At 41.9% G+C, this 25689-nt stretch overlaps 1 protein-coding gene across 1 annotated transcript in view; it reads right to left on the reverse strand.

Moving 5' to 3' along the window:
- Positions 1-2392: 2392 nt before the first annotated feature.
- Positions 2393-25689, reverse strand: part of LOC148443259 (mannose-binding protein C-like) — a 47668-nt gene continuing 24371 nt past the window's right edge. The window contains exons 4-5 of the mRNA XM_088463083.1: positions 4199-4279; positions 2393-2775 (exon numbers count right to left, since the gene is read on the reverse strand). Of these exons, the coding sequence (XP_088319209.1) occupies positions 2393-2775; positions 4199-4279 (464 nt within the window). The remainder of the gene's footprint in view (positions 2776-4198; positions 4280-25689) is intronic.

Below are 25689 nucleotides of genomic sequence, written 5' to 3' on the forward strand. Positions count from 1 at the left end.
GTTATTGCCACTGTGCATCATCCACAATCAGAGCTCAGCTGTCCGCTTTGATCAGGCCCAGCAGCAGCAAACAGTGAGCTGGCAGCAGCGGTTTGTGGGGGTAGGGTACCTGGATGCAGTAGTGGTTACAATGTTTAGCGCTGGGGAGGCATGCACTGGCACATGGTTTGAGCCGGGAAAAGTGAGAACTTTGAATCGGTTGCTCTGCAGGCTGCGCTCAGGTGAAGTAAGTCTGGAAATGGGCGAGGGCCAGGGTGCTGTGGTCTGCACTACTAGTGAAGGGTGCTCTGCTGTGATAGGGGTGCTGGCACCATGCTGTGCTGGGAGAGGGGGGTGTTGTGCTGAGTGAGGGGTCTTGTGCTTGGTTGGGGGGTGCTGTGCTGGGATAGGGATGCTGAGTAAGGTGAAGGGTGCTAACACCATGCTGTGCCGGAACAGGGATGATGGGTGCTGTGATCTGAGCTGGGAGAGGGCTGTTGTGCTGAGGGAGAGGTGCTGGGATCTGTGCTGTGCTGGAAGAAATGTGCTGGGTGAGGGGTGCTGTGCTGGGAGAGGGTTGCTGGAAGCTCAGCACAATGAGGGAAGGGGCCACAATACAGTGAGACCATGCCCCTTCCGTGAGGCCACACCCATTTTCATGATCCCACTGGGGGGGAACCACACAAAATGTTGCCTAGGTCACTAATTTGGCTAGGAAAGGCTCTGCCTGAGCTGGCCATGCTCCCAACCGCTTACATCATGATGGTGGGCCTGTCAGCACTGGTAAGTACATCCGTATCACCAAAGAGAGTCCAACGGTGCTGCAGCAGTGACATTGGCTGCAGGGTGCCATTCCACACACCTTGCTAGCCAGATGAAGGGACCAAGGGGCAGCATCGGTGCCACTCAAAGAGCCCTGCACTTTGTGTGGCAGCACCACTCGCAAAATATGGCCCACTTTTTTGCTCTGAGATGAACTTCTTTCTGCTAAAGAAACAGCAGGATTAATGATCAAATAAATATTATTTTTACATGGAGTGACCAATGAGAAGGTTCTGAATGGAGAGTGCAATTCATTTTTATGTTTTTGGATGCAATTTTACAATATTAAATATTAATATTTGTATTAGGTAAACAAAAACCTCACTTTTTTATTTTTTTTGCCAATGATCCTTTTTTTTTTCATATTTCACAGATGAAAATGAATTTAATTATTAACAGTTTAGATATAATTTCACATTTTAAGAAATATGTCATAAGTAGATCAGATACAGTATGACTACAATTAATTATGATGTATCACAGCTTAAGGTTTATATTTTACATATAGATTAGTGGAATTTTTATTTTTCCATATCATTTGGAAGAATCATACAAGATTCACTACTGTATATTTAATTTCTTCTTACCCTTAAGTTCTATCTCAGAAAAACATAACTACATGGCAAAAGTATTTCAATACTTGATTACCATTAAAGTACAATGATCCTTGGGTGCCGCAAAGATTGAGTAGCTTGCCCCTTTCCTTATAGTTAAGGATCCTCACAAAGATGATTTATTTATTTTTTGTTTAGTGCGGGCTCCAGGTGGAGGGGGGGCAGGGGAATTTGGGATCTCTCTGTCACAGAACTGGGATAAACAATTGCTCCCCAGAGCGGTGTCAAAGCTGCACCTCAAATACATAAAGATAAATTCTTCTCCTATACCAGAGGTGACAATCTTGGTACTCCAGCTACTGTGGGACTACATATCCCAGCATGCACTGTCAGAGGTTTGCTATTAGGGAATGCTAAAACTGTGGCAGGGCATGCTGGGCTATGTAGTCCCACAGCAGCTGGAGTGCAAGGGTTCGCCACCACTGCATACCATATCAGGAAAAAAAAAGTACATTGTTCATTGTCCGTTTTCTAGGGCATGCATCTTGTTATTGCCCATTGTCTATTTTTTATGCAGCCATATTTTTAATGAGCAATGGCTACCAGTAATGTAGGCAACTCAGGTAAGGGAAGCTAAACTCCCCGCAGTAATTGCCTTTGTTGTATTTGCCAGGTTATAGACTGATCGTGAACTGACATAGAGGGCATCTGGCTGTATTTACTGTGTTACAGGTCCACTCTAGGCCAGATGTATTTTGTTATGTATTTTTACTTAAATTTAAAACATAAGTTGTGGGTACATCTTTGTACAGTATATAAAGAATCTGTATTGACGAGTACCCTAGCATCAAGGCTAGAAATGTTTTGTTGGGCCTTATGTGTGCAAGCTACTATTTTTTATTTAAAATGATCTATCAATCCTTTTCTAGTTGAAAACTTTTTCTATAATAGCTGAACATATATATAAAAGGCAAATTCAAAAATAATATAAAGTCATGGGTACAATTTTATTTTACAGTTGTATTTAAATAGCTCTATCAGAATTCACAAATTATTTTCTTTTGCACATTACATGGAATGTCATTCCATTTCCCGGTGTCAAGAATTTCCACACAGTCTTCCTGGCCTTGGTAGCTGTTTGGCTCTCCCGTGTTCCAGTTGGTAAATGTGATCCTTGCTCCAGACACGTCTATGAATATCCCTTCTTCTTGAAGATCTGATATACCTAGAAAAGCTTTACTTGACTCCCCCATGGCAATAAGTATTTTTTGCACTGCACTGTTTTCTGCTGAATTTTTTGGGATTGCCAGATTGCCACCAAATTCTTTGCATATTTTCTGAGAATTTTCAAAATTGTCTTCTAAGATTTTGGCTAAATAAAATTTATTACCAGATCGCTCAACTCCTTGGAAAAGCAGAACTGAAAAAGTTGAAAATAAAGTAAAAATGAGAAAAGACGTATTAGTTGATAAGTAGAGGCAACAGATATAGAAAACACTGGTAATTTTTTAACTGGGATTTGCTATTCAATTTGCCAGTGAATTCAGTAAACAAGCAAGACAATGTTAACACTTCTAGCTTGCCCAATTTCTTTTTAATGCCTCATAATCATTTTAGTGTTGACCACCATAGAGTACAATATGGGATAGCTAAATATATACAAACCTGCCATGTACTTGTTTTAAAATTTTTGTTAATGTATTATTATTTAGATTAAAAAATGTGCATCTCACTAATTTACAAAATTAATGTTGACTAGATTTATTACTCAGGGATCTATTCATAATTACTAAACAAAAATATATGGAGATAATAGAGTTTCGAACCCGCATGGAGTTCTACCTAATTACTGGAGGAATTCATAATTTCTCCGCTCCATAAGTATCTTTTCTGAAAAGCTGTAATTTTTGCAATGACAGCTTTGAGGAAAAGAGATACTTACTGTCTGCTTCTACCTTACCGCAGCTTTAATCAGTTCTGAGCATGCTCCGCTTCTGTTCACAGAAACGGCGCATATGCAGCACTGATTACAGCTGCGGTAATTGAATAAAATATATATATATATTTTTTTTTAATATGTATGTTCTCCCTGCTGCTGCATGCTGCTGCTGACGGGAAGCATCTCCCCTATGTCTAATGGTGGCACTTATAAGTTCTTCTTCAATAAACTGTGTATAGTAAATAAACAGTTAACTATTAAGCTTGCTTCCTGTCAGCAGCAGCGGGGAGAACACACAAGTGCAGCTATAGATGGAGGGACCTGGAGGAGGGAGTCAGAGGGACCGGAGGAGGTAGCAGCTGAAGAGGGAGCCAGAGGGACTGGAGAAGGAAGCTGATTAAGAGGAAGCCGGAGGGAGTGGAGGAGGGAGCCACTGTAGAAGGAGCCGTAGGGACCGGAGGAGGGAGCCGATGGAGGCACATGCAGGAGGGAGTGACAGAGGAGGACCTGCTCACACTGAAAGCAGGTAATTATGTCATTTCCTACACAAGCTGCCATGTAGGCATCAGATTGGGAACACTATAGAGGGCTGTACACCATATGAGTATGGTGTACAGAAACACCATATGAGTATGGTGTACAGTAACACCATCAAATTCCATAAATGCATGGTTTTTGGAATTTGATGAATAGTATAATTTCTACATCCCCATGCTAATGTATGAGGAGTGTGGAAATTAACACACCAGAACTGTAACAAGGAGATATCAGTGTTATCTCCTTCATTACAGGTTAGATGAACAGCTGTGAAACATAAAAATAAAAGGGGGGTAAAAACATTACTTTAGGTATGATGATAGGCATCTCAGAGAGATTAAGTAGAAGATAAATAATAGAGTCTTACTATTATTATATTTATTATGTCTTGCCTGAAGTGTCTGAAGCTCCCTTTGAAATATTTCTAATAATTCCTTGGCAGTGTCATCTGTTGACAAATAAAAGGCAAACAATCAATTTCACATACTATTTATTATTACAATTATTTTAGTCTGCATTATTATGGTAGTCAAGTTAGTGGGGCACGCCCATTGTTAGATGCCTCCCATCTGATACATCTAATTTAAAGAAACTTTAATGTAAGGATACAGAGTGCACAATAGTGAATGGGGTATATCCATGCTGTATATTAATGGTTGTTTGACATACTGGGAATAAGGAGATATGATTTTTAGAATATATAACTTTATGGACGTAATTCATCATTTCCAAATGTGAGTGGAGTACACTTTCTTTTATACCTTGTACTGTATGATTGATAGGAGAACAAGACATCCATCTTTTTATAACTGTTCCTGCATGGGATGTAATTAAGATGCAGGCATTCGGGATGCCTCGGTCAAAATCCCAGCGCTGGAAATCCCAACCCATGAACAGAATACCGGCACTGGAATCCCAATACCACTTGAGATGCAAATGCAAGAATCCCGACAGCCAACATCCTGATTGTAAGTATAGTGTTAGGTTTACACTGTGGAGGGAGAGGGTTAGGTTTACGCATCACCACGGGTGCTAGGGTTAGGCTGAGGGGGGGAGTTAGGTTTAGCCACCAAGGGGGAATGATAGGTTTAGGCACTAATGGGGAGGATTAGGGTAAGGCTGCGGGGGGGAGGGGGTCAGTTAGGGTTAGGATTAGGGATGAGAGGGTTCGGATTTTTTAAATCCAAACACTCCCAAGTCCCCCTGATCCGAGCCGGGAACTGAGTCCGGCTCGGGTTTTCCCGCCAGACTCAGTTCCCAGAACGAGGCAAAACATCATCATCATGGTGTCAGATTCTCGCAAGACCAGTACTTTGCACATTTCGCGCCTCCCGCCCAGCCATCTTCACTCCAGTCCTGGAGAGTGTAGTGAGAGGACATGTAGTGTAATCTCTGTGGGAAAGTGGCTCAGCTGTATCAACCTTCTCTGCTGTATCAGTCCAGTGCAGTTGTGCTGTGCTGCTGTATCAGTCTGGGGGTTACTGCTTTGCTGTATCAGTCCAGTCCAGTGGTGCTGTGCTGCTGTATCAGTCTGGGAGTGACCTGCTCTGCTGTATCAGTCCAGTCCAGTGGTGCTGTGCTGCTGTATCAGTCTCGGGTTTACTGCTCTGCTGTATCAGTCCCGTCCAATGGTGCTGTGCTGCTGTATCAGTCTGGTGGTGACCTGCTCTACTGTATCAGTCCAGTCCAGTGGTGCTGTCCTGTGCTGTATATTTAGTCCAAATTATTTTTACAGGGGCTGCCCTGTGTGATGTAAGGGTATGCTGCCCTTCATCCAAATAATTTTTACAGGGGCTGCCCTGTGTGGTGTAAGGGTACGCTGCCCTTCATCCAAATAATTTTTACAGGGGCTGCCCTGTGTGCTGTAAGCTGTCCTTCATCCAAATAATTTTTACAGGGGTTATTCACTCCATAAAAATACTGCACTCCATAAAAATAATGGAGGACAAAAATTTGGAGGCTAAAATAGGGAAAGATCAAGAACCACTTCCTCCTAGTGCTGAAGCTGCTGCCACTAGTCATGACATAAATGATGAAATGCCATCAATATCGTCTGCCAAGGCCAATGCCCAATGTCATAGTAGAGGGCATGTAAAATCCAAAAAGTTCAGTAAATTGATCCCAAAAAAATAAATTTAAATTGTCTGAGTAGAAACATAAACTTGCCAATATGCCATTTACGACACGGGGTGGCAAGGAATGGCTAAGGTCCTTCCCTATGTTCTTGACTAGTGGTTCAGCTTCACATGACTATAGAAGCCTTCCTCCTCCCACTAGAAAAATGAAAAGAGTTAAGCTGGCAAAAGCACAGCAAAAAACTGTGCATTCTAAGAAGACATCACAAACACAAATCCCCAAGGAGGAGTCCAAGTATGGTAGTGGTTGCAATACCTGACTTTCACAACACTGGATGGGAAGAGGTGGTTCCTTACACCATTTGCACACACTCTGCAAGTGCTGGAAGGAGCACCCACAGTCCAGTTGCTGATATTCAAATTGAAGATGTCACTGTTGAAGTACAACAGGATGAGGATATTAGTGTAGCTGACGCTGAGGAGGTAGTTGATGAGGAGGATTCTGATAGTGATGTGGTTTGTTTAAATCAGGCACCGGGGGAGACAGTTGTTGTCTGTGGGATGAAAAAGCCCATCATCATGCCTGGGCAGAATACTTCTATCCAAAATAGGACAACAAATGTCTTGCCATACAAAGCTTATGTAAAGGTGTAACAAGTAGGGGAAAGGATGTTAACCACCTAGGAACATCCTCCCTTATACATCACCTGCAGTGCATTCATAAAAAGTTACTGTCAAGTTCAGAAACTGTGGCTAAGACTGTAAGCAGTCCAGGGACAACCTAAATCCCTTTGTCCTGTTGTATCCAAGTGCCTTCAAACCACACCAGCAACTCCCTCCTCATCAATTTTCTGCTCAGTCACGATTGGAAGTAGTCCTGCAGGCCATGTCACTGGCATGAGTGACTCCTCTCCTATCCGGGATGCCTCAGAAGGGTTCTGCACTGATACGACTACTGCTGCCGCTGCTGGTGTTGCTGCTGGGAGTCGTTCATCATTCCAGAGAGGAAGTTGGAACACCACTACTTCTTTTACTAAGCATTTAACAGTCTAACAGTCCTTTGTGAGGAGGATGAAGTACGACAGCAGTCATCCTGTTGCAAAGCGGATAACTGAGGCCTTGATAGCTATGTTGCTGTTAGACGTGCATCCAGTATCCACCATTAGTGCAGTGGAATTTGGACAATTGATGGAGGTAGTGTGTCCCTGCTACCAAATCCTGTCTACAATAGATTCCACCTCACTAGGCAGGCGATACCGAGAATTTACAGAGACATCAGAAAAAGTGTCCTCAGTGTCCGAGAAAATGCGGTTGTACCCAATGTCCACTTAACCACTGACATGTGGACAAGTGGAACAGGGCAGAATAAGGACAAACAGCAGCGTCACCAGTAGCAGCATCTCAGAAATGCCAGCTCATTCCAAAGCAGGCCACAGTGTGTATCACTGGTTTCTCTAAGAGGCACACTGCCGACAACCTCTTAGAGAAACTGATGGAAATCATCGCCCAATGGCTTACCCCACTTAGACTCTCCTGGGTATTTGTGATATCTGACAATGCCACCAATATTGTGGGGGAATTACATCTAGGTAAATTTCAGCACGTCCCATGTTTTGCTCACACAATAAATTTGGTGGTGCAGAATTTTTTCTGGCAGGCTGCATAACGTGGACTACTACAGGGGGAACTGTGTAAGGTGCACTGCATATGGGGGATCACTACTGGAGGCCTGTATAAGGTGAACTAATCAGGGGCTGCATAAGTGGGACCACTACTGGGGGTACTGTATAAGGGGCACTACTGGGGGCCTGCATAAGAGGGACCATTACTAGGGGCATTGTATACTGGGGTACTATATAAGGTGGACCACTACTAGGGGCACTGCATAGGGGGGACTGTATAAGGGGCACTGCAATAAGTTGCAAACGGAAAAATTTTCCCAGTGACAAGAAAGGGGTGTTTGTCATGTTGACATGCCCCATTTTTCAGTGGCCACGCCCCTTGCGACCACGCCGATTTTTCGTCATGCCTGCGGCACACACACATAGTGGTGGGGGGGCCCTCCATTTTCAAATTTGCCCCGGGCTCCAAATACCCTAGTGACTGTGAGTAGTGTTTTGTTGCATCTGTGATGTGAATAAGAAGCAAAATGTAAAGATAAAGATACTAAGCTACTCCTCTAGAAATGGTTCAGTTGTGCCAGGCATCTCATGCCGTATGGCGTATAGATGCTAGGTGTATGAAGATGTTTATACCATCTGTATGCTTCAATGTATGTGATGAATACAATATATAGCCCGGACCATAATGAGGCTAAGAGATAGACTTCTGGGGCATTGTAGGAGCACCTTAAAGAAACATCTAGACCATATTATACCACATCACTGCACAAAGAATTATCAAAGAGACTTGAAATATCAAATTTCAGAAACTTATTGGTTCAGAGACATCTTTAAAACAGAGAGAGGAGAGGATAGATATAACATGCCTATGTGAGGCATATTAGATACATGCTGTAGTGGGGGAATTCAAATAGCCCCTGATTTTTGCACCCAAAAAATTATTTGTTTTCAGGCGAAATCACATAGAATCTGTACTAAGTTCACAAAGCTATTTTTTTTCGCTGCTGGATTCAACAAGCTAATTATTGGGGATTTTATTTTCGGAGCATGCTGAGGTCCCCAAAAAAACCAAACCCCTGATAAGTGTTGCCAGTGGCTGCACTTCAGGGGTAATTGGACAGCCACGGGGGCTCAATGAGCCCACAGTAAATTACCACGGCTAATTAAATTCCCTCCCTAGAATTGGATTGCTACAACCAGATGGTCTGATTGAGACTGTGAATATAAATTTTTAAATATAGGAGTGTAAAGGATAAACTATAAACCAAAGAGGCTTTGTGTATCTGAAGTTTTCTGGTCATTTGTTTCCTAAAACTCTCTCTGCATCCATCATTGGTACTTATTTAGAGACTGTGATGCTTATGTAATAGGTTGTAAGCTGCAGCCGCTAAGGGAACTCCTGTGAGTCTTCCCATATTTTTAAATTGGCAATAGTTTGAAAGGCAAAATCAAGCTGGTTTTGCCTTTAAAATGATTACTCCTTTGAAAATATGGGAAGACTTGCAGAAATTCCCACAGCAGCTGCAGATTCCAACCTACAGTATTACATATGCCCCTGTATTCTGTGGTTTAATATGTCAGTATGTCTGATTGGCATCTTTTATCATTGTCAGTGTGGGTATTTGTACAATAAATAATGCTAATATCTTGATTTATTCCTTTATATAATACATGTATTAAAAGTGTCAGTTTGTCTTTCTTTGTGCTTATATTTCAGGACTCTAATTTTTGTAACATGTTACAAAATGTTTGCCTAAGATTTCCTCACATGGGTAACAAGGTTCAAAAGGACAACTACAGCATAATCATTGCCAACAATGACATCCACAGCATGAGATGAATTGAAAAAAAGATTGAAAATGTCTGAATACCCTTTTCCTCTAGTCCATTCTGCAAGGATGCTTTAATCCAAATGTGTCCAAATGTTCACAGTGATGGCTTAAAAGGTGACTTACAATGCAATCATTTCCTTCACATTTTAGGATAGTTTTCCCCTCTTATCTGGAACTTTGTGCCAAAATCCAAACTCTGCAATCATTTTATTTTCATCATTTATAAAATGAAAGTTAATTAAATTAGAACTCAAAATAACCAAGTTAAGGCACAGTTTGAAAACCTCTGTACTTGTTTGGTGAGAAGGAAAGGTTCAATAACTATTATGATGGATGTATATAATGTTATCCATAGTTGTAAGATGAATAATCATTAACTTGGCATACAATAAAACAATATGACTTGATATATTAAAAGAACATTGGATATAATGTCATGCATAGAAGTCATTGGGTCTGATTCAGATGCTCATGCAGTAGAGAAATATATTTTCTACTGTGCACGCATAAAGTATTCTGAAAATGCTATTGCGCATGAGATCACTGGTACCAGAGATGACTAAGTAAAATCATGGGCATTCCTGGGTGGTGACTGGTAGGTTACCTGAAATGTTGCATGGGCATGTTTTGGGATTGTCATGGGGGTATCAGTGAAAGCAGCTGCATTCACAGTCACAGAGCTCAAGCCAGAGTGACCTTGTTTAGGCAAAGTTCAGAAGTAGACAGTGCACTTGCCATAGGCTGGTTTTGCAAGTATTGATGGTGCACGCAAAGGTGCCCCAATGGTGGATTGTTCAGAACCACTGTCGATGTTGCAGCATGTGTGGACACTGAAATTTGGCATCTCAGGGCTTGCACATTCTGGCACCACCTATCACACAATGCTGAAACTAGCATTTGTATGTTTTCGCCACTGTGGCTCCACAAAAAGAGGCAGCCGCAGTGGCAAATTAATGCACCTCTGAAGCAGGTACAATATCTCTTGACAACTATGCTGTCAGCAAATAGTAACTAATATATTAGGGGAGACACTTACATAAGCAAATATAAGATGGAAGAATAGGGAGGAGAGTGGCCAGTGTAGGATCAAACAAATTAAATAGAAAAGTAATTACGGGCCTGATTCAGCAGTTTGCACTAATACAGTGCTGAACGCAGATTCCCGATGGTTAAGAATCTGTGCAGGTGCTGGACTTATACTGCATATGTGCAGTATGGGTCCTGTGTGATCGCACGCAGACTGTCAGTGATTGAAAGTCTGCTGCCATTTGTTGGCAGGGACGGGGCAGCGACAACCTCCGTTTCCCAAAATGGAGGCGTGTTGCTGCTGTTGGGGGGAAGGGCCAGGATCTTCGTCAGCTGACAAAGATTTCCTAGCCTCTTTCTCTCATCTGTGGCGGGTGGCTTGCTTGACCCCATGGATCACTTAGTCAGCCGAAGTTCTCGCAGACTATCTGATGCTGTGCTGTACAACGCAGCTCAGATAGGTAATGAATGCAGGAGATGTGTTGCCTCCTTCTGCATTACCATAATTGTAAGGATGGAATTGCAAAGTTGCTTCCATGCAGCTTTGCAATTCCGTGCTAAGCTGAATCAGGCCCTATAGTTGAATCTCTAATATACAGTAATTGTATTATAAATGGTATTAAAACTGTTTATTAATCTTAAATACACTTATTTCCCATCTCCTTACGGAATTTATCAGATTTGCAAAGTCTGTAATACCTTATTTTCAAGCCATGACAGCTATCACACAGACAGCCTCCTGAATCAGCCAATCACCATGCGGGAAATGGGTAACCCGTGTCCACTGAGCCTTAGCAGGGTTTTACCTACATAAAACCCTGCTCAAGTCCCAGGAAGAATAGAAGGAATGGAATCTGGGGAAAGCTTCTGCACCAGTAAATATTTATTTAGAAATAAGTGTGAAACCCCAATATGAAGAGTAATAAATTCAATATTTATGCGACGTCTGGGGCGTGCTGCCAAGGACAACATGTAAGAAAAATAAAAAAGAAGACAGAAATGTCCCTTGGTTGGCGCACTAACAAAAAATGTAATAAAATGTAACTTTTATTAAACAATATTAAAATTGTATATATAATAATCTCTCCAGTGAAATATAAAAAATGAAAAACGTCTCAGTGTGTTAATTATTGAAATGAATAATGTTATTGGTACACCTGCGCGTGTAATGGCGACACAAAAATGGATATTAATAAATAGAAAATCTCTCACAAATAAGTCATAGAATATATGCAAATCCAAAAATAGCAAATCAAAAAATGCATTTAATTGGGACCAATTATATGTGGCATGCTATAACATCCCTAAAAGTGGGATAATATTCTGCAATGTCCACTGCATGTCAGAATTGCCATGATATGCATGTGAGAAGTGCCGCAATATACTCATATACCTAGATTGCCACCTGTAACTGAAATGCACATGGAATCTAATACATTTAAACTAGGGGTGAGCGGGTTTGGATTTCTGAAATCCGAGCCCCCCCCGAGCCCCTCTGATCCAAGGCCGATCCGAGTCAGGCTCGACTTTTCCCGCCTGACTCAGATCTGAAATCGAAGCAAAACGTCATAATCCCACCTTCCGGGTCTCGCGGGTTTTGGATCATATATAAGGTACCCGCGTCGGCGCCATTTTCTCACTCGGCTGTGGACAGTGAAGAGGGAGGGTGGGAGTTAGGGATGGCTGGGCTGTGTAGTGTAGTGTAGTGCAGAGTAGTGTTGTGCTGTGCTGTGCTGCGCTGTGCTGCTGTTGTCCACTACTTCAAAGTCCATAGGAGCTGGCTGTGTTGTGCTGTGCTGCTGTTGTTAATAGGGGCTGTGTCCACTACTTCAAAGTCCATAGCGGCTGGCTGGACTGTGTTGTGCAGTCAGTTCTCCATAGGGGCTGTGTCCACTCCAAAGTCCTGTGCAGTGTCCCAGTCCTAAAGGGGTGCTGTAGTGTTGTCCAGGGGGTGCTCTGTCCATCAGGGGTGCTCCCCCCAACTGCTAAAAAAATAATATTTTTTCTGTGTTTGTGAATTGTGTGCGCAGTAGCCGCACGTGCATCAACAGAGTAGTGCCAAGCGTGCGCCTGTGTCATAAGTAAAGGGCCGGCTGGCTTGACCGTTAAAGGGTGCTGTAACCCCCAAAGTACACTCCAGTCCAAACCCCAAAAAAAAATATTTTCTGTGTTTGTGAATTGTGTGCGCAGTAGCCGCACGTGCATCAACAAAGTAATGCCAAGCGTGCGCCTGTGTCATAAGTAAAGGGCCGGCTGGCTTGACAGTTAAAGGGTGCTGTAACCCCCAAAGTACACTCCAGTCCAAACCAAAAAAATATATATTTTCTGTGTTTGTGAATTGTGTGCGCAGTAGCCGCACGTGCATCAACAAAGTAGTGCCAAGCATGCGCCTGTGTCATAAGTAAAGTGCCAGCTGGCTTGACCGTTAAAGGGTGCTGTAACCCCCAAAGTACACTCCAAACCAAATAACAAAATATTTTTTCTGTGTTTGTGAATTGTGTGCGCAGTAGCCGCACGTGCATCAGCAAAGTAGTGCCAAGCGTGCGCCTGTGTCATAAGTAAAGGGCCGGCTGGCTTGACCGTTAAAGGGTGCTGAAACCCCCAAAGTACACTCTAAACCAAATAACAAAATATTTTCTGTGTTTGTGAATTGTGTGCGCAGTAGCCGCACGTGCATCAACAAAGTAGTGCCAAGCGTGCGCCTGTGTCATAAGTAAAGGGCCGGCTGGCTTGACCGTTAAAGGGTGCTGTAACCCCCAAAGTACACTCCAGTCCAAACCAAATACAAAAATATTTTCTGTGTTTGAGAATTGTGTGCGCAGTAGCCGCACGTGCATCAACAAAGTAGTGCCAAGCGTGCGCCTGTGTCATAAGTAAAGGGCCGGCTGGCTTGACTGTTAAAGGGTGCTGTAATCCCCAAAGTACACTCCAGTCCAAACCCAAAAAATTTTTTTTTTCTGTGTTTGTGAATTGTGTGCGCAGTAGCCGCACGTGCATCAACAAAGTAGTGCCAAGCGTGCGCCTGTGTCATAAGTAAAGGGCCAGCTGGCTTGACCATTAATGGGTGCTGTAACCCCCAAAGTACACTCCAGTCCAAACCAAAAAATATATATATTTTCTGTGTTTAGCCAAACGTATATATCAAATTGATATAACATAAATGGAGGACCAAACTTTCTCCGATAAAAATAAAATAGAGAAAGATCAAGAACCACTTCCTCCTAGTGCTGAAGCTGCTGCCACTAGTCATGACATAGACGATAACATGCCATCAACGTCGTCTGCCAAGGCCGATGCCCAATGTCATAGTAGAGGGCACATACAATCCCAAATGACAAAGTTCAGGAAAATGACCTTGAAAAAAACATTTAAATCATCTGAAGAGAAATGTAAACTTGCCAATATGCCATTTACGACACGGAGTGGAAAGGAACGGCTAAGGTCGATCCCTAGTATGTTCATGACTAGTGGTTCAGCTTCACATGACGATGGAAGCCCTCCTCCCACTAAAAAAATCAAAAGAGTTAAGCTGGCAAAAGCACAGCGAAGAACTGTGCTTTCTAAGAAGATATCACAAATCCCCAAGGAGAGTCCAAGTGTGGTGGTGGTTGCGATGCCTGGCCTTCCCAGCACTGGACAGGAAGAGGTGGCTCTTTCCACCATTTGCACACCCCCTGCAAGTGCTGAAAGGAGCACCCACAGTCCACTTGCTGATATGCAAATTGAAGATGTCACTGTTGAAGTACAACAGGATGAGGATACTGGTGTAGCTGGCGCTGAGGAGGAAGTTGGCGAGGAGGATTCTGATGGTGATGTGGTTTGTCTAAATCAGGCTCCGGGGGAGACAGTTGTTGTCCATGGGATGAAAAAGCCCATCACGGTCATGCCTGGGCAGAAGACCAAACATTCCACCTCTTTGGTCTGGCAATATTTCTATCCAAATCCGGACAACAACTGTCTTGCCATATGTACCATATGTAAAGGTGGAATAAGTAGGGGTAGGGATGTTAACCACCTAGGAACATCCTCCCTTATACGGCACCTGCAGCGTGTTCATAATAAGTTACTGTCAAGTTCAGAAACTTTGGCTAAGACAGTAAGCAGTCCAGGGACACCTAAATCCTGTTGTCCTGTTGTATCCAAGTGCCTGCAAACCACACTGTAAACTCCCTCCTCGTCAATTTCCTCCTTAGTCAGGATCAGAAGTAGTCCTGCAGGCCATGTCACTGGCATGACTGACTCTCCTATCCGGGATTCCTCCGGAGGATCCTGCATTGCTACGCCTCCTGCTGCTGCTGCTGCTGCTGTTGCTGCTGCTGGGAGTCATTCATCATCCCAGAGAGGAAGTAGGAACACCAGTACTTTTACTAAACAATTGACCCTCCAACAGTCCTTAGCGAGGAGGATGAAGTACGACAGCAGTCATCCAGAAGCAAAACGTATAACTGAGGCCTTGACTGCTATGTTGGTGTTGGACGTGCGTCCGGTATCCGCCATTAGTGCAGTGGGATTTAGACAATTGATGGAGGTAGTGTGTCCCTGGTTCCAAATCCCGTCTAGATTCCACTTCACTAGGCAAGCGATACCGAGACTGTACAGAAACGTCAGAAAAAGTGTCCTCAGTGTCCTGAAAAATGCCATTGTACCCAATGTCCACTTAACCACGGACATGTGGACAAGTGGAACAGGGCAGACTAAGGACTATATGACTGTGACAGCCCACTGGGTAGATGTATCACCTTAAGCAGCAACAGCAGCAGCGTCACCAGTAGCAGCATCTCAGAAATGCCAGTTCATTCCAAGGCAGGCTATGCTGTGTATCACCGGTTTCAGTAAGAGGCACACCGCCGACAACCTCTTAGAGAAACTGAGGGAAATCATCGCCCAGTGGCTTACCCCACTTAGACTCTCCTGGGGATTTGTGATATCTGACAACGCCACCAATATTGTGCGGGCATTACATCTGGGCTAATTCCAGCACGTCCCATGTTTTGCTCACACAATAAACTTGGTTGTGCAGAATTTTCTGAAAAGCGGCAGGGGCGTGCAGGAGATGCTTTGGGTGGCCCGAAAAATTTCAGGCCACTTTCACCATTCAGCGACTGCGTGCCGAAGACTGGAGCGCCAGCAAACACTCTTGAACCTGCCCCGCCATCACCTGAAGCAAGAGGTTGTGATGCGGTGGAACTCAACCCTCTATATGCTTCAGAGGATGGAGGAGCAGCAAAAGGCCATACAAGCCTATACATCCACCTATAACATAGGCAAAGGAGGGGGTATTCACCTGACTCAAGCGCAGTGGAGAATGATTTCCGTGTTGTGCAAGGTTCTCCAGCCCTTCGAACTTGCCACACGTGAAGTCAGTTCAGACACTGCCAGCTTGAGTCAGGTCATTCCCCTCATCAGGCTTTTGCAGAAGCAGCTGGAGAAAGTGAAGGAGGAGCTAAGATGGAGCGATTCCGCTCGGCATGTGGGACTTGTGGATGAAGCCCTTCATTCGCTTTGCCAGGATTCCAGGGTGGTCAATCTGTTGAAATCAGACCACTACATTTTGGCCACCGTGCTCGATCCTAGGTTTAAAGCCTATGTGGTGTCTCTCTTTCCGGCCGACACAAGCCTGTAGAGGTGCAAAGACCTGCTGGTGAAAACACTGTCAGCTGAAGCAGAACGTGACACGTCAACAGCTCCTTCTTCATTTTCTCCTGCAACTGGGGCTGCCAGGAAAAAACTTAGGTATTCTAAGCAACCCGCTGGCGGTGATGCAGGGCAGGCAGGACCAAGTTTGGACATCTGGTCCAGACTGAAGGACCTGGCAACAATTTCTGACATGTCTACTGTCACTGCATATGATACTGTCACCATTGACAGAATGGTGGAGGATTACATCGGTGACAGCATCCAAGTAGGCATGTCAGACAGTCCATACCTGTACTGGCAGGAAAAAGAGGCAATTTGGAGGCCCCTGTACAAACTGGCTCTATTTTACCTGAGTTGCCCCCCTTCCAGTGTGTACTCTGAAAGAGTGTTTAGTGCAGCCGGGAACCTTGTCAGCGAAAGGCGTAGGAGGTTGCTTCCACAGAATGTGGAGAAGATGATGTTCATCAAAATGAATTATCAGCTCTTCCAGGGAGACTAGCCTCCAGAACGTACAGAGGGACCTGTGGTGGTGGATTCCATTGGGGACGAGTTAATACTCTGTGAGGATGAGGATGTACACAACACTGAAGAGGGTGAGGAATCGGTGGATGAGGAGGATGAGGATGACATCTTGCCTCCGTAGAGCCAGTTTGTGCAGGGACAGATTAATTGCCAGCTTGTTTTGTGGGTGCCCAAACGAACCAATCATTTCAGCCACAGTTGTGTGGCAGACCCTGGCGCTGAAATGATTGGTTTGTTAAAGTGTGCATGTCCTGTTTATACAACATAAGGGTGGGTGGGAGGGCCCAAGGACAATTCCATCTTGCACCTCTTTTTTTTCTTTGCATTATGTACATTTTGGGGCCTAGTTTTTCAAACTGCCATCCTGTCTGCCATTGCAGTATCACACCTAGATGGGTCACGTGTTTGTGTCGCCCACTCGTGTCGCTTAGCATAGTCATCCAGCTACCTCGGTGCAACCTTTTGGACATAAAAACACTATTGTGAGGTGTGAGATGTTCAGAATAGACTGGAAATGAGTGGAAATTAAGGTTATTGAGGTTAATAATTGCATAGGAGCAGAAAAACCTACAAATTCTGTGATTTTAGCTGTTTTTATGCTTTTTTTCAAAAAAATACAGATCCAAAACACAAAACCCAGAACCCAAAACACGGAAGGGTGGTTTTGGGAAAACCAATCCAGATCCAAAACAAGAAAGAAAGATCCAGATCCAAAACCAAAACACAAAACACGAAAAGTGGCCGGTGCACACCCCTAATTTAAACAAGGGTTGACTTAACTGCTGCAAAGCCAACAAATAACTTATAACATCTAAGGGGCTGGAATTATTTTCCATAAAGACTGACTAATATACTTGTAATCAGTCAATTGGCTCAATTAATATAGATTTCATATCACAAATGTCATGTAGGAATAGGAGATTGATATCTTATATTATCACCTTATCCCCTCATGTTATTCTACCATGTTTTTGGACATTATTGGCTATTCATTAGGCTGCAGGTAAACATTCACATGTGCTGTCTGCAGTGTATTCAGCAAATCTCTGGAAAGAAAGCCAAATCTTCAGATATACAATGTTGCAGTGTCACAGTGTCTTGTTATAATGTTAGCAGCACATGTAGCCATTTAAATCATAAGGGTATTTGCATTAGCTTTGACAATAAGAAAACCCATGCCCAAATTAGGGAGTATCTGGGAAAGAAGCCAAATTTGAACAGCACACATGGTGTGTATAAATGATTCTAAGCTTGCTGCTGTTCATGCAGCTATAAATAAATAGGATCTAACATGAATAGCTGGTAACTTAGTGAGTCTAGAAACAGCTCTAATCAGTCACATGGTATACACTATCTGAACCTTACTGGCAAGCTTTACACTGCTTACAACTAAAGGAACCCTGAGTTTGAAAACCAGATTTTTTAGGGGAAGACAAGTGGCTATGTACTAAAAGGTCTTGTAAGTTGCTTGACCTTCTCCAACTCATCGGTGCTCGACTGGGGAGTATTTTTGCCAAATCATGATCAGTATGAAGGATAGGCCAATGTTGTTGTAAGATGGTATTAATTTCTTGCCATTTTTTATTTAAGGTACCTATAAATCTCACTAGTTCCTCACTTCATATATGGCACCTACAAGCAATTTTTTGATTATTTTGGACACAAGTGGAAAATTGATAATTACATCGATTGCAATTGCTCCGGGTTAGTATACCAACTAATATGCCCATGTGGCAAGAAATATATTGGCAAGACCATAAGACTATTTAAAATTAGACTTCTTGAACATGTTAATAGCATTAAAAATGCCAGCAGTGACAAACTTAAGTTCAAGACATTATCTCCTGTAGCCTATCATTTTTTGAAGTTTCATGAAGGAAGTCCGAAAGGCTTACGAGCATTTGGTATGAAACAGATTCAATTGGGAAGAAGAGGAGGAGATTTGGACAATGAACTGTTAAAATATGAGACAAAAATGATTTTTTTAAACAAAAGCATGCATCCCAATGGTTTAAATAAATGGAATAGTTATTTACCATTTCTCTAATTATCACATAGCTATATAAATAATTTTTGGTTATTAATTATTTCGGGAAATTTATATTATAGGACAAGGATACACATTCTTTTTCTTTTTCACTTAATATTTTCACTGAAATGCATTTCATAGTATTCACATATATCTATGATTTTTAACACATTTATGCACTTTCACCATATATATTATGTATACATATTTATTTTCTTACATACATATTTCTCACATGTGTTTTATTTTGGCACGATTTATTTGAGGATTTTTCATCTTCATCTTCATTTCACATTGTCGGCACTTTTGCTCTTTATCACATTTTTCTTTTTTATTATTATATTTTGCACACACTTTTCTTATTGGCTCACATATCACTAAATAAAATAAGTGTTTCTTTGCCCTCTCTTTATTATATGTATTTATTATTTTTCAGTGTTGTAATAATATACACATGGATTACATATATACTAGTAGGATTTGGCATTAGCACTTTTTTATATATTTTTTATTAAATATATCTTACTTTATTTATATATTTTCATATATTTTTATTTTAATTTTTCATATATAGTGTACACATAGGAAGGATGCTCTATGCAATTTGCATATATACACACTTTTTATATTACTTACCTTAGTTTCTTATATAATATATAGGTATATGAATTTATCATCTATGCATTTGTATTATATGTAACAATTACAATATTTAAATGTGTTTTTATAATCCATGACGGAGATTGCATCTCTCATCTTATACTGGTTCCAGTTCCATGATTTTCATCTCTCTTCTTTCTCTCTCTTATTGTATCTATCTCTGTATTTCTTTACTTTTGGACTATAAATGATTTAATTGGCTGTTTAAATACATGTGACCTATTATGCAAGATATGATTGGCTTGTGTGCCCTTGCATTTATCATAGTCTCAGAATAACATGTGATCACAGAGGGATGCTATGATAGGCTGCCTCTCCTAATAAAGATTAATTACAGAACATGCTCTGGTTGCCTTGAAAAAACTCTCATTTGTGAAACGTATGTTGGCAGCAGCAGGGATTTTACTGCTGCATGAGCAGATATGTTACTGCTCAAACGTCTGTAGTGATGTGATGTAAAAAGAAGATACTTCACTCAGTACTCACCTGATATATGCGCTGTGTATATGAGATACTTATCTCTATTGAGCTGATGTAATGCTCATATATATTATATCAATTAAGTCAAACCTAATACTCATATAACTTATACTGCTGAATTCAACCATTATTAGTGAGCTAGTGTAAGGCTCAGATAGTGTATACCATGTGACTGATTAGAGCTGTTTCTAGACTCACTAAGTTACCAGCTATTCATGTTAGATCCTATTTATTTATAGCTGCATGAACAGCAGCAAGCTTAGAATCATTTATACACACCATGTGTGCTGTTCAAATTTGGCTTCTTTCCCAGATACTCCCTAATTTGGGCATGGGTTTTCTTATTGTCAAAGCTAATGCTAATACCCTTATGATTTAAATGGCTACATGTGCTGCTAACATTATAACAAGACACTGTGACACTGCAACATTGTATATCTGAAGATTTGGCTTTCTTTCCAGAGATTTGCTGAATACACTGCAGACAGCACATGTGAATGTTTACCTGCAGCCTAATGAATAGCCAATGATGTCCAAAAACATGGTAGAATAACATGAGGGGATAAGGTGATAATATAAGATATCAATCTCCTATTCCTACATGACATTTGTGATATGAAATCTATATTAATTGAGCCAATTGACTGATAACAAGTATATTAGTCTCTACGGAATATAATTCCAGCCCCTTAGATGTTATAAGTTATTTGTTGGCTTTGCAGCAGTTAAGTCAACCCTTGTTTAAATGTATTAGATTCCATGTGCATTTCAGTTACAGGTGGCAATCTAGGTATATGAGTATATTGCGGCCACTTCTCACATGCATATCATGGCAATTCTGACATGCAGTGGACATTGCAGAATATTATCCCACTTTTAGGGATGTTATAGCATGCCACATATAATTGGTCCCAATTAAATGCATTTTTTGATTTGCTATTTTTGGATTTGCATATATTCTATGACTTATTTGTGAGAGATTTTCTATTTATTAATATCCATTTTTGTGTCGCCATTACACGCGCAGGTGTACCAATAACATTATTCATTTCAATAATTAACACACTGAGACGTTTTTCATTTTTTATATTTCACTGGAGAGATTATTATATATACAATTTTAATATTGTTTAATAAAAGTTACATTTTATTACATTTTTTGTTAGTGCGCCAACCAAGGGACATTTCTGTCGTCATTTTTCTTTTTCTTTCAAGTCCCAGGAAGAATTGCCAGGTCAATTGACCCAGGATTTTTTTCTAGGACTCTTTTTCACTGAGCCGCTACCTGGGTTTACATGGCAATAACCAATGTATTTTGGTCAGTGGAAAAGGGGTATAAGTGTTGTTACAATAGAAAAAAAAATCCCTATTTGCAATTGTTTCCAGAGGTTCTAATCCAATTTTTGCCATTAACTGCTGTGTTTCCATTGTGTACTATGATTTTTAGCATAGCCAGTTTTATCAGTGAAACCACACCAGCAGTCATACTTCAGCAGCATAAGACCCAGATACATGAAGGTACAACATTGACAGGTTTGTGAATGCAATAGACTCTGAATACATCACAACAGTGTTATTTTTATTAAGCTCATTTTGCTACCAGAGGTTTATCTAGGGGTTTAAACACCCCTGGCAAAGTAAGGGACAGGCCCCCCCATAAAAAGAAATATTTAGGGTGTGTGGCCTCACTTGAAAGAGGCATAACCACACACTAGTGTCAATTCAATTTAACCCACACAGTGGTGCCCCTTATTTACATTACACCACACAGTAGGGTCTGTTATTCACATTACACCAGACAGTAGTCTCATGAACCACGTTATGTCACACCTCTAATACACATTACACTGCACAGTCGTACCACTTAATCATGTTACACCACACAGCTATTACAACTTATACATGTTCTGCCACACAGTCTTACCCCTTATACACATAATGTCACACAGTAGTAAGCCTTATACACATGCCCTGTTGACCCCATATCAGGGGCAGCCCCCTATGATGTGATGCTCTGCAGACCCCATATGATGTTATGCTCTGTAGACCCCATATCAGAGATAGCCCTCCCTATGATAAGATGCTCTGCAGACCCCATATCAGGTGCAACCCATCTATGGTGTGATGCTTTGCAAACACAGGCTCAGAAAGCAGAGTGGGGGTCTCACATGCATGGAGTGCACTGAGCTAGCACTAGGTGGCTAGGTTTCATCCTCCTGCACATGGCTGCCATTTATTCCCCCAGTATGCCATGCATGGAGCCTGAGATGGGATGGCACCTGTAGGAGGTGGGTGGGACAGTGCTCACCAGTCACACATACAGCCCATAGTCCCCTGCACTGCTCCTGCAGATGGATTTGTACCACATCTCAGGGGACATGGGGGAAAGCGATTCTCCAAGCTGCTGCTGAACGTGCACCTCTGTGTGTGGTGCCAGCTGCTGATTGGTTTGTACCACCGACAGACATCAAAAAGTTAGGGGGCTGGATTTGGTGGCAGTTGATTGGCTTAAAAATGCTGTCATGCAGGCCAACTGAGAGGGAGGGTGGGAGTAGCAGCTATTGTCCAGCCCATGGAGCTGTCACTCAGAAGGTAGGACAGGGGCATCCAAGCCGTTGGCTCGGTCCAATGGAAACTGTTAAAGTAGACTACTATGTGACGCCATGGGTGGCACCACTGGGAAGCGCTCCCCTAGTGAGTGCCATCCTGGCCAAGGAGTAGGTATACCCTTGTCTGCAGCAGCACTCTTGTGAGAATTGAAAAACTGGTGCTCAAGAGATGGCAGTTTAACTTAGAGTAGGGAGAGGGCCGGGCCCCTAAAGTGGCCTGAGCCCCATAGCAGCCCCATTCTCTACACCTACTATAGCTATGTCCTTATCTGTAAGTGGTATCTGGTCTTCCAAAGATTGGAAGAGTGTGTATGGTGACAAAATAAATTTACTAGATTGTTTTAGCAGATGCAGATTAGAAATCGTTTACAAAATTATACTTGTGTGGATATAAAATGGAGGGAGGTGTCTGAAAGGGTAAGGATGACAGGCTGTTGAGAACCTTATTGGAATATGTAATCCAAAGTTCATATCAGTAGTCCTTATGCAATGTCGCTAAAGTAAAGCAGAAACTACTCAGATTATAAATGTAGAACAAAATGTCACCACAATATGGCTGCCAGTAGCTGGGCTTCCTTTATATAGGGCAATGACATCACAATACATGCAGGCAGCAGCTAGAGATTGCTGTAGCTTAGATCAGCTCTGGGCAAAGATGCCCTGAAGCAGCACTCTGGTGAGAATACAAATGGGATCAGGATATACAGTCAGGTGCATAAATATTGGGACATTGACAAAATTTTCATATTTTGGCCTCTATTCATCACCACAATGGTTTGAAATGAAACAAACAAGATGTGCTTTAACTGCAGACTTTCAGATTTAATTTGAGGGTAATTACATCCAAATCAGGTGAACGGTGTAGAAATTACAACGGTTTCTATATGTGCCTCCCACTTTTTAAGGGGCCAAAAGTAATGGGACAAACTAAACAATCCTAAATCTAACTTTCACTTTTTAATACTTTGCTGCAAATCCTTTGCAGGCAATTACAGCCTGAAGTCTGGAATGCATAGACATCACCAGACGCTGGGTTTCATTCCTGGTGATGTTCTGCCAGGCCTCTACTGCAAATGTCTTCAGTTCCTGCTTGTTCTTGGGGCACTTTCCCTTCAGTTTTGTCTTCATCAAGTGAATGCATGCTCAATCGGATTCAGGCCAGGGGATTGACTTGGCCATTGCATAACATTCCACTTTTTAGCCTTAAAAAACTCTTTGGTTGCTTTTGCAGTATGCTTTGAGTCATTGTCCATCTGCACTGTGAAGCGCCGTCCAATGAGTTCTGAAGCATTTGACTGAATATGAGCATATAATATTGCCCGAAACACTCCAGAATTCATTCTGCTGCTTTTGTCAGCAGTCACATCATCAATAAATACAAGGGAACCAGTTCCATTGGCAGCCATACATACCCATGCCATGACACTACCACCACCATGCTTCACTGATGAGGTGGTATGTTTTGGATCATGAGCAGTTCCTTTCCTTCTCCATACTCTTCTCTTCCCATCACTCTGGTACAAGTTGATCTTTGTCTCATCTGTCCATAGGATGTTGTTCCAGAAATGTAATGGCTTTTTTAAATGTTGTTTGCCAAACTCTAATCTGGTCTTCCTGTTTTTGTGGCTCACCAATGGTTTACATCTTGTGGTGAACCCTCTATATCCACTCTTGTGAAGTCTTCTCTTGATTGTTGACTTTGACACATATACACCTACCTCCAGGAGAGTGTTCTTGATTTGGCCAACTGTTGTGAAGGGGTTTTTCTTCACCAGGGAAATAATTCTTCTGTCATCCACCACAGTTGTTTTCCGTGGTCTTCCGGGTCTTTTGGTGTTGCTGAGCTCTCCGGTGCGTTCTTTCTTTTTAAGAATGTTCCAAACAGTTGATTTGGCCACACCTAATGTTTTTGCTATCTCTCTGATGGGTTTGTTTTGATTTTTCAGCCTAATGATGGCTTGCTTCACTGATAGTGACAGTTCTTTGGATCTCATATTGAGAATCAACAGCAACTGATTCCAAATGCAAATGTCACACCTAGAATCAACTCCAGACCTTTTACCTGCTTAATTGATAATGAAATAACAAGGGAATAGCCCACACCTGTCCATGAAATAGCTTTTGAATTGATAGTCCCATTACTTTTGGCCCCTTAAAAAGTGGGAGGCACATATAGAAACTGTTGTAATTCCTACACCATTCACCTGATTTAAATGTAATTACCCTCAAATTAAATCTGAAAGTCTGCAGTTAAAGCACATCTTGTTTGTTTCATTTCAAAGCCATTGTGGTGGTGAATAGAGGTCAAAATATGAAAATTCTGTCAATGTCCCAATATTTATGCACCTGACTGTATCATTATAACTCAGTGCAGAGAGAGGTCCGGGGTTCAAAGGCAGTGGTAGGTGGTCTGCCAAAAATTAGAAGAGTGTGTACAGTGACACAATCCTTCAGTAAATTGTTTTAGCAGATGCAGATCTTAGATCTGCTACAAAATTGGACAGGTGTGGAGGCATATATTGGGTATTCCATCTGCATCTAGGTCTCCTGTAGGATTGTGTTAACAATCCTACAGTTGTGTCAACTTGGTATCTAAAGAAGGAGTAGGTGGAGTCCCTGTGTGAAAGGAAATGTCAGATCTTGAAATACTATACATGAACCAGGATCTGATGAGACAAATTTGTCCTTCAATTCTGATAAGGGAATTATCCTTCCAGAACTGATCAACTGGCTGATTGTAAACTTTTTATATCCTAAAACCAGGTGCTAGTGGATATTCTACAATGTAAAATTTAAAGATTGACAAACTCTGCTTCTCATTTCAAAATGGGTAGCTGACCCTCAATTTAAAATGGAAAAAAAGCTTTACGAAAAAAAGGAACACTAATGCAAATTTATTCAGAATAGAATCATATTACACACACACAAAATACATACAATTGTAAAAGACCGTAACATAATGAAATTCTTATCTCCGCAGAGTATATATGTGCATCTAACAGAGAAATACTGGTGAATTCACTGGGGTGCAAGTAGCATTTTCAGATTTGTTAGTAGCTTGTGATGATTTAAACCTCATGCAAAAGAACAGTCACATTGGTTAATATGGAGATTAACTGTCAGCTGGGCAATTAGTACAGATAAAGAGTAATAGGTAATAGTAAATGTCACTGACTGTTAGGCCAGGTACACATCCGAACTATGTGTTCCCGACCAATCTGTCAGCTGATAGGCCAACATGTTGCACAGTGGGTAGGCTTTGCATGATGCAGTACTACGATGGCGTGATGAACCATGTCTTGCTGCATTTAATTATTCAGGACTGTGGGACATGATGTTTGCGAAAGGAACTAAGATTTCTGAGCA

Source organism: Taudactylus pleione, unplaced genomic scaffold, assembly GCF_031769625.1.
Source record: "Taudactylus pleione unplaced genomic scaffold, aTauple2 ptg001314l, whole genome shotgun sequence".
In the NCBI taxonomy this organism is placed as follows: domain Eukaryota; kingdom Metazoa; phylum Chordata; class Amphibia; order Anura; family Myobatrachidae; genus Taudactylus; species Taudactylus pleione.